Here is a 10,332-nt window from a genome sequence, read left to right on the forward strand (position 1 = left end):
TCGGAAGACGCATATATTAATTGTCTATAGCAAAATTGTGGAAAAATCTGAATATCCCCACTTGGTTGATTTTAAGAAATCAAATTATATTTCAATTAGAAATTAAGAAAGGCAGAAATTTGATATCTGACATAGGCTGAGCTAAATCTAGGACACATTGTAAATGACAATGTGCCATAAGAATAGAAGAATTTAACCTGGAAGATGATGGGTTAGAGAGAATGTCTTTAAGGTAATAAACATTAGCACTAGAAAGGATAGACTCACTCCCCTCTCTTGTATAAGCAGAAAAAAAAAAAATATATATATATATATATATATATAGTGGGTGGGGGTGTGTGTGTGCGCAGTTTTTTGTATGAAAAAAAATTTGAAATATATAAAAATAAGAAAAAATCATATCAGCCTAGAAGCTTTGGCAGTTTCTTCCCAAACTCTCACCTTTAGCGATGAATTGTTTTTGCGTCCCTTTGGTCTACCTCTGGATTTTTTAGGAGGAAGTTCTATGCTGGTTGGCACCTAAAGACAAAGTTATAAGAATATAACACAACAGATACAATCAACATGTATTACAGCAGCATTTCTGAAAAGGTTTCCCCAAAATTAGTTCCAACAACAGTATCCTTCATCTGCAATTAAAGGTCTGATCATACGACTGTTGCTTCAATGCAGTTTCTGTCAGAATTAGTAGCTTGCTTGACATGTCTTAGATTCAGGCTAGTTTTATGCCGATCCCATGTGAGCTTAAATTCCTTCACTGTATTAGCCTCTAACGCTTCTTACAGGAGGCTATTCCCCTTATCTACCACCCTCTCATTAAAATAAGAATCCCCTTACATTACCTCTTTACGTCTGACCGTCTAAATTATGGCCTTTTAATCTAACATTTCTAATAAACTTCCTCTCTGCTATTTAAATGCATCTCCCCTATTCTGCGCTTTCTTCCAAGCCATACATCCTGAAATCCTCTCTCTTGCAATACAGATTGAGTAACCCTTATCTCAAATGCCTGGGACCAGAATTATTTAGGACAGGGTTTGACAAATTTGTTGTGAATCTAGGCGCCAGGTAAAAAAGTTAGGAGCCAGGATTTTTTTAAACTAACAGTTGGTTAGGAGTGATCGGATCATCATCAGCCCACTTACTAAACTCACAGCGTTTGACCTGGAAGCACCCTGGACTTTCAGGTCAGTGCTGGTTTTTTTTTATTATTATTTTATTTTTTAACTCTTTCGATGCTGATGTTCCATTGGAGCACAGCATTGACTGATATTTAGTCCCCACAAGCTTGTGGGGGAAAATGTTAACCCCTGTAATGCCACGAATGTGTCGTACACAATTGTGGCATTGAAGGGGTTAACGCTGCACTGTCGCTCTCATGGAGCGATCAGGCAGCAGGGGGGTGTTGGGGCTGGTGTCCACACTCACGTGGAGACCAAAGAACCTTCTCCCCTGTCCCTGAAGCTGCCTCTGGCAGCTGGGACTCAATTGCTGGTCTATAGACCAGCCATTGCAGGGAGGGGAGTCTTTGATGACTGCTGTAGGCTTCCATGCCTACAGGAATCACCAAAGGGCTTGTGGGGGCTCGTTTTTGCTGTTGCTGGTCTGCCTGGGCTTCCAGGCAGACCACCAGCAGCAGAGCCCCGTACAAAACGGGAATTAACCCCTAAATGCCGCGATCGCGGCATTGAAGGGGTTAACGCTGCACTGTCGCTCTCATGGAGCGATCAGGCAGCAGGGGGGTGTTGGGTCAGGTCCCCACACTTGTGTGGGGAACCAATAAACACACAACCCCCTTCCCTGAACCTGCCTGTGGCAGCTGATAACACGATTGCTGGTTTTGCAGCAACCGCGGTTTCAGCCTACAGGATCACTCCGTGGGAGTGATCTCAGGCTCGGGGGCGGGCTCTGAGTGGCTGTGCTGTCTGCCCAGACTCCTGGGCAGACAGCAGCAGCAGCGCCCCCGTGTGGTTACTCAGCCTCTTACATCCACATTTTTTTATGGATGTAAGAGGCTGACAAAACCTAGGCGCCAGGACAAAATTATCTGTCGCCATGGCGCCTGGGATTTGTCGAGCCCTGATTTAGGATAAGGGATGATTGCGGATAACAGATCTGTCTTCTCACCTGTGTCTCCTCTGTTATCCAAGCTTCTACCAGAGCGACTCTTCTCCGTTTTTAAGCCTTCCCTAGAGCACTTCTGGTAGAGAAAAGGAAGCAGAAGTGTTCTGGGCAAGCCTGAACGGACCCAAAAATCTCTGGGACTGCGAGAAGCCTGAACGACGGAGCAGACAACAGGGAGAAGCCGAAAAGGAGTCGGCGTAAGGGTCTACTGACTTCTTTTCTGTCCCACCCTAAGTCACGAGTATCCCTTATGTTATAATTTTAGTAGCCTTCCTCTGAATAGGGTGACCATATTGTCCAGGACTGCCTGGGACAATGCATTGTCCCGGAATTGAAACCCTGTTTTTTTTTTGATGTGGAGGAGAGGGACGTCATATTCCGGCGCTTAGCAGTGAAGTAGCGTGCAGAGCAGGGAGACAGAGGCCTCGCGCTCCCACCACAGGACTTCTGGAAGGTAAGTGAACTACGAAGGAGAGAGAGGGTAGACAGTGAGAAGGGGGGAGGGAGGGTAGACAGTGAGAAGGGAGGGTAGACAGAGGAGCTTTTTTTTTTTTTTTAATAAAAGCTATGATTGAGAAAAATATTTTTTGGGTTTTTATTTTCCAACCTGCCCCCCAGAAAAGGCATATTATGGGTCAGAGTGGCATATAGGGAGGTATAAGGCATTTCAGGAGGCAGAGTGGCATAAAGGGGGTTAAAACGCATATCTGGAGGAAGAGTGGCATTAAGGGGATTAAACGCATATCATAGAGCACTCTGCCTACAGAAATGCCGCGATTCGCGTAGGCAACTTCCGCTGCACCCATAAGAAAGTGCCGTTAACAGCAAGGGTTGTCTGCGTCCATCGCGCATACACCCTCCGGTTGTCAGAGAAAATTCCCCACAGCGCTGCGGGGAACTCTCCTCTCTGATAGCCGGGGAAGGTCTGCGCGATGGACGCAGACAACCGCCACTGCTAACGTCACCTCCTTCCGGCTGCAGCGTAAGTTGCCTTCACGAATTGCGTAGACGTCTACAGACTACACACCCGGTGCTTCTGTCCTGGGTTGCATGGGTGCTCACTTTGCCTTTGTTGCGCTTCCAGGGGCTACCTGCTCCTCTCTGCTTTGAACCTGCGGTACCGGGTGTATATATATGTTCCCTACCATACATTTGTTCACGCGGCGCCGCGGTACCTGGGCCCGGGGTTTGTTCTTAACAAATGTGTATAATGTCACCCTTTTTTTTTTTTTTATTATATATATATATTTTGTGTCAATGGATCTATATATTGTTCGCCTTGTCTATTGCCTTGTCCCTGTACTTCGTTCGCCCACAGGTTGCTTTGTGGCTACTTTTGCCTTTGTCGCGCGACCTGGGGTGGCCTACTCCCCACCGCTCTGTGTGTACGGCGCCGGGGGCCTCTGCCCTCTACCTATGTTTCATACCATACCGCTGTTCACGTGGCGACACGGCACCGGGGCCTGGGGCTTGTTTGTTTGTTTTGATTATTAATTTATTTTATTTTTATTTTTTTTTCTTATATTTTATCACCCCTGTGGGGCTCCACTCCTCGCCATATTCCTCCGTGGACGTCTGCAGGTTTATTTCTGTTTCTCTATGTCCCTATGCCTGTATATTGTTCGCCTTATCTATTGCAATGTTTATGCACTATAATCGCTCTCTCTGGTCTCTTACTCCATTGCTGCCAACTTTCCTATGGGTCAGTAGGTTCGTACTTTGCTCGCCTTATCTTTTGCAATGTCTCTGCAGCCCATTCGCCCTCCCCGGTGTTTCTGTCTTGGGTTGCATTGGTGCGCACTTTGCCTTTGTTGCGCTTTCAGGGGCTACCTGCTCCTCCCCGCCTTGAACCTGCGGTACCGGGTGTATCTGCCCTTTATATATGTTTCCTACCATACATTTGTTCACGCGACGCCGCGGTGCCTGGGCCCGGGGTTTGTTCTTAACAAGTGTGTATAATGTCACTTCCTTTTTATATATATTTTGTGTCAATGGATCTATATGTCGTTCGCCTTGTCTGTTGCGTTGTCTTTGTACTCCGTTCGCCCACCGGTTGCATTGTGGCTACTTTTGCCTTTGATGCGCGACCTGGGGTGGCCTACTCCCCACCGCTCTGAGTGTACGGTGCCGGGGGCCTCTGCCCTCTATCTATGTTCCGTACCATACCTCCGTTCCCATGGCGCCACGGCACCAGGGCCTGGGGCTTGTTTGTCCGTGTTGATTATTGTGGTTTTTTTTTTTTTTTTTTTTTTTCCGGGGCGGATATGTGTTGATGTACCTTTGTTGTTTGGGCTGGTGGTTGAGGCCTGTTGATGCCTCATGCCGTTCCTCCCTCTCCTTCGACCTAGTTTAGCTGGCTAGTTTGTGTTACTCTATTACTGTTTTTGCTGCGGGCGGCGGCGCGCAGTTGTTCTCGCTGTTCCTACCAATATATTTTTGATCTCTCATACCTTGTTCTATTTTTTCTGTTCTTCCTTGTTCGGTTGCCTCGGCTCCCTCACGCTCACGCCTTCGTTCTGCCATCGACCTCCCTGTCCGTTAGGGTCGTTTCGGGCAACCTAGTGTTGCCCTATTGGCTGGCGTGTCTAGTGCGTCTCGCGGTCTTTACTGACCGTTTTGTTCCCGGTCCCCGAACCCTTCAGGTTTCCCTTCCCTCGTACTCCTCCCCCTCCCCTCTGTCTGTCCCCCCCCCCTTTTTTTTTTTTTTTCCTTTCTCTCTTTCCTCTTCTCTCTCCTCCACCCTTCCTCCCCTCGGGCATGTCGCCCCCACCACGCGCTTCCCCCCTCACCTTCCTGTCCCTTAACGCCCGTGGACTTAATATCCCTGAGAAGCGCTCTCACCTACTCCGGGATCTACGTCGCGACAGAGTGGACGTAGCGTTCCTTCAAGAGACCCACTTCCTCTCCGGCAGGTCCCCTAGGCTCTCAGATCGCTTCTACCCTACCGGCTATTTCAGCAGCAATCCCTCCACCAAAACTAGGGGCGTGGCTATTCTCCTCTCCAAATATCTTCCCTTCTCGGAGGTTGGCGTCTGTTCCGACCCCGAGGGGCGCTACCTTCTGTTAAAAGGGGTTATCGCCAATCAAAAATACACCTTCGCTAACCTATACCTCCCCAACAGACGACAACACGTTTTCCTCCGACAGGTGCTTGCTAAATTACGAGACTTTCAGGAGGGCGTCCTGGTCCTCGGCGGAGACTTTAACATCCCTCTACACCCTGCTCTGGACACCTCTACGGGACTTTCCCATATCCCTCGACATGTACTGGGAAAGGTCTCTTCCTTGCTGACCTCCCACCGCCTGGTAGACTGTTGGCGTGCCTTCCACCCCACGACTAGAGACTACACTTTCTACTCGACGCCGCACGGCTCCTACTCTCGTATCGACTACTTTTTCCTCCCCTACCACTATACGGCTCTCGTCTGTCGTGCCCGCATCGGCATCACCACTTGGTCGGACCATGCCCCGGTGCTCCTATCGCTTGATTCACCTCTCGTTCGGCCTTCTCGGCGCTCTTGGCGCCTCAATGAATCTCTGTTGTCTGATGATTCGGTGTGTGCCGATACAATTCAGGCTATCACCAGTTATTTTGACGAGAATCTCACGGGTGATGTCCCCAGCCTTACGGTGTGGGAGGCCCACAAGAGTGTGCTTCGGGGTCACTTTATCCGCATCTGCTCACAGCGCAAGAAACTCGACACGGAAAAGATAGCCTCTCTCTGCCTGCGCATTGCGGACGCGGAGAGGGCCCACAAGGACTCTCTCTCGGGGGACGACCTGCAGCTGCTTGTGTCGTTGCGGGGGGAACTGGCTTCGATCTTGAACGCCAGACACCAACGTGCCTACCAACGCTCCAGGGCGTTGTTCCATGAACATGGAGATAAGCCTGGGAAATATTTGGCGAGGGCCCTCCGGGCCTCTCGTACTCTGACCTACATCCCTAAAATCCGCTCCGACGCCGGCAGGGTGTGTCTTCTTCACTCTGATATCGCGGATGGTTTTGTCCAGTTCTTCACAAAACTGTATAACATCGTTCCTCCGTCAGGCCCCCACTCCACTGGAGACCGGGAATCGCAAATTGCGGACTATCTGCAACGCACGATCCGTGTGCGCATTTCTGCTGAAGACGCGGCCGGGCTAGACGCCCCTATTACCCTCCCGGAGTTACTTTTCGCCATCCGGTCGTCTCCAAGCGGGAAATGCCCCGGCCCTGATGGGTTTCCCCTTAAGTATTATTCGCGGTTCCGCGACCAACTGGGCCCGCGGTATGTTGAGGCCTTCAACTCTCTACTACGGGGTGGCCACATCCATGCCCACACCCTATCCGCCTCTGTGACTCTTCTCCCCAAAGCCGGTAAGGATCCCGAGAACTGTGGCAGCTATCGGCCGATTTCCCTCCTTAATTCGGACCTCAAGCTTTTTGCCAAAATTCTAGCCACCCGACTCAACCCTTTAATGCCAAAACTTGTGCACCCTGACCAGACGGGGTTTGTTCCGGGCCGCGAGGCTAGGGACAGCACTATTCGTGCTGTGAACCTCCTTCAGTTGGCCAAGCGTTCCAACCTTCCCACTATCCTCCTTTCCATGGATGCCGAGCAGGCCTTTGATAGGGTCGACTGGACCTTCATGTTTGCTACTCTCCGGCGCATGGGCTTCGGCCCCGGCCTGCTGACTTGGATCCAGTCACTCTATGCATCTCCTATGGCTCGCCTCTGTATCAACGGATCCCTCTCGGACCCTTTTCCTATATCTAACGGCACGAGGCAGGGGTGCCCCCTGTCGCCCCTGCTGTTTGTGCTCTCCTTGGAACCCCTGCTCCAGGCCGTTCGTTTAAACCCGGACATTCATGGTCTGACGGCGGGGGGGTCCAGCCACAAGGTCCTGGGCTATGCCGACGACCTTCTGTTCGCTATCACCCGGCCCCATCTTTCCTTGCCGGTCGTCCTGAAGGAGCTTTCCGATTACGGGAAACTTTCTAATTTTAAAATTAACATGTCTAAGTCGGAGATTCTCAATGTCAACTTACCCCCGGCGGACAGGGACTCCCTGGCTGCTTCCTTTCCTTTTAAGTGGTGCCCTTCCCAGCTGAGATATCTGGGTGTTTGGCTGACGGATGACTCCTCTCGCCTCTTTAGCCTTAACTTCCCTCCCCTCTTGTCATCGATTCGATCTGACCTGCTTAAGTGGTCGAGACTTAGGGTCTCCTGGTTGGGTAGGGTTAACACCATCAAAATGAATGTTATGCCTCGCCTCCTCTACCTGTTTCAAACCTTGCCGATTTCCATCCCACCCTCTTTCTTTTCCTCTGTCCGCTCCGCCTTTCTCAGTTTCTTGTGGGGCCCTCGATCGCGACGCATCAGTTTCGCTACGCTGATCCTCCCTAAGTCTAGGGGTGGCCTCGCCCTGCCCTGCCCGCGAACGTATTATCGCGCCTGTCATTTGCTGCGCATTGTGGAGTGGACCCGCTCTCCGGCCCATAAACAGTGGGTGGGAGTGGAGAGCGCGCTGCTGGGCCTCCCGATCTCCTCTCTCCCCTGGCTCGCTGTGGATACGGCGCGTCGTCTTGCCTCCCCTCACCCCTTCATGTGTGCTACGCTACGGGTCTGGCACTCCTTGCTCCGCACTACACGGCTTTCTTCTGTCCCTTCCCCACTCACCCCACTCAGAGATAACCCCGACTTTCCGCCTGGGCTGGGACTCAATCTTTTCCCTGCAGCGACTCCGGAGGGTGTCCCGAGATTACGGTCTTTTGTGACCCCTGCGGGGCTTAAGCCCTTGGATCACCTTGTCGGCCAGGGGACGACCTCCCTGATGGTTAGGCTTCGCTACCTGCAACTGCAAAACTTTTACCGCTCTTTGGCTCGGAAACATAACGTGCTGCGTGACCTCTCCCCTTTTGAGTCCCTGTGTGTGATGGATGCCCCTCTATCCCATGGTATCTCCAAACTTTACAGCCTCCTCCTGTCCGCCTTGACCCCCTCACCCCCTGCGTTCATGGGGAGGTGGGAGACGGCGCTGCAGGTCGTCCTTACTGAGGAACAGTGGAGCAAGATGTGCATCTTCGCACATCGCTGCTCTCTCAGCGCTAAAGACCAGGAGATGTCTTATAAACTGCTAGCCCACTGGTACCGCCCGCCTTCGGTGTTGTCTCGCTACCGGCCTGGGTCGACAGACGAGTGCTGGAGGTGCGGGGAGTCCCCGGGCTCTCTCCTTCACCTCTGGTGGAACTGCCCTCGTATCGCTCCCTTCTGGTCCGCCGTGCACGATTGTGCTCAGTCCCTCACTGACAGGGTCCTCCCCTTCACCCCGGAGTTCTACCTCCTACAACATATGACGTTCTCCTTCTCCTGGTACAAACGGACGGTTGTTAGGCACCTGATCACGGCCGCTAAGGCCCTCATACCTCTCCACTGGGGTGACCCCTCCCCTCCCTCTTTTAGGGAGTGGTTCCTCCGGGTGGACAATAAGCGCTAATTGGAGGAATTGGCCCTGTCGGCTTCGAATGCGGTTGAGAGATACCAACGCACCTGGTACCACTGGCTGGCATATGCCTCTGGTCCCCTCGCCCGTTCCTTACTGTCCCAGGCGCCTGCGGACTTACCTACAGCCCTTATATCTTGACCCCCTGCCCGACGATATTGTAGCGCTCTGGTCCACATCCCCAGTCCTGGCCCCTCCTCTAACCCCCCCCCTTTTTTTTTTTCCTCTTTTTTTCTCTTCTTCTCCCCCCCCTTTTTGTTTCTCCCTTTTTTTTCCCTTCCCCCGTGGCCTGCCTTCCTTCGCATGCCGCTCTTGACTCTACCCGCTCGACCCCCGTTCTCTCCTCTGCGGTTATATGGGCCGTATGCCCGTGCAAGGATCCCCCTTGACAGGCTGCTCCATCCCTGGCGCCTCTACGCTGGTGGTTGCGCTCATTTAGCACTTAAGGCCACTAAGGCCATTCAGAGCTGAAGTCAGCAACCTTTGAGGCTCCTCACTCCCTCTCTTAGGTGTGCTATTTAAGACATGTGTCTGTCAGGGGTCTTCTGATGATATCTTGTCGCTAGGCGGGTAATTGTCGGGGGGCGGATTGTCGGGATGCCATTGTTCTGATGTGTACCAACTTGGATGTCACGGTTTGTTTGCTCCCCTACCCTTTCTTTTTCTGTATCCCACATATTTTGAAAATTTTGAAAATCTCAATAAACATTGATTTACCCTAAACTGCAGCTAAAACATTCACAACTATTCTACTATTAACTTAAACCATTCCACCAGGAATATCTACCCCAGTTGCAGACCATTGGATCATCTGCAGATGGCATGCCATACCATAAATACTCAATCGCTGCCTTATGCATTCAACTATTTTAACATCAAAAGTCAATCTTCTACATGGACAGTTTGAAAGGCCTTAATGAAAGATAGGCAGTATCTACTGCTCCTCCTGGTCTTTTATTTTAGTTACCTGGTCCAAAATTATTTGAAATAATTGACAACTCCCATTTAGCAATCTTTTCCTAAAGCATGGTATCAAATAATTTTTCAACTGCTAGTAAAATGCACTGCATACTTTGTTTTGTACATGTTTCATGGTTTGTGTAAAAACACGATGGAAAGCACCTTTGTTTGGATCCTGTATTAATTAAAATGACATACTCAAAGATTCTATGAAATGTTCGCACAAGTGTATAAGCGGTTTGTGACCAAATCTTCTAGGATTCAGCAGTCACTAGATGTGTGAACAGAAAGTGTGCAGTTACACCATAGGGGGCCATTCTACATATAAAAGTCTGTTCATTTTTAAATCAACAACCACATCTGACATTATCACATCCCCAAGAGACTTCCATGAAGAATGATAAGCCTGTTTACACATGCAATTTTACATATTACGTCATCCACATGCAGTATGTTTATACATCATTTAAAAGGACATTTGCTAGTGTATTAAAAAAAAAGCACTAAGCAATCATCATTTGAAAGAACATACATCAAATCCGATTTGTTTCCTAACATTTGCTCCCAATCCATACTACATTGTATTGCTTTGATGTTACCTGCGAAGACATGTCTCTCGGCTTCTCAATCACACTCGAACTGGAGGGTTTGCTTTATTTGTGAAATCTTCTTTACGTGCAGGTTTAGAAGGTGCCAGTTATCTCCCAGCTCTCGGGATGCAGGGAGACCAAAAATGAGTGCTTATGAGAGAAGAGCGACCGTGAA

General features: G+C 50.2%; 1 protein-coding gene across 1 annotated transcript in view; it reads right to left on the minus strand.

The window, feature by feature from the left end:
• The window catches only part of LOC149289544 (uncharacterized), a 53,404-nt gene extending 48,757 nt beyond the window's left edge, over window positions 1–4,647 (minus strand). Inside the window, exon 1 of the mRNA XM_089490622.1 lies at window positions 4,575–4,647. Within this exon, the coding sequence (XP_089346748.1) occupies window positions 4,575–4,647 (73 nt within the window). The remainder of the gene's footprint in view (window positions 1–4,574) is intronic.
• Between the last annotated feature and the right edge of the window lie 5,685 nt (window positions 4,648–10,332).

This window comes from Sceloporus occidentalis, unplaced genomic scaffold, assembly GCF_023333645.1.
Source record: "Sceloporus occidentalis isolate IW3139 unplaced genomic scaffold, rSceOcc1.0.p SCAF_45, whole genome shotgun sequence".
Lineage (NCBI taxonomy): Eukaryota > Metazoa > Chordata > Lepidosauria > Squamata > Phrynosomatidae > Sceloporus > Sceloporus occidentalis.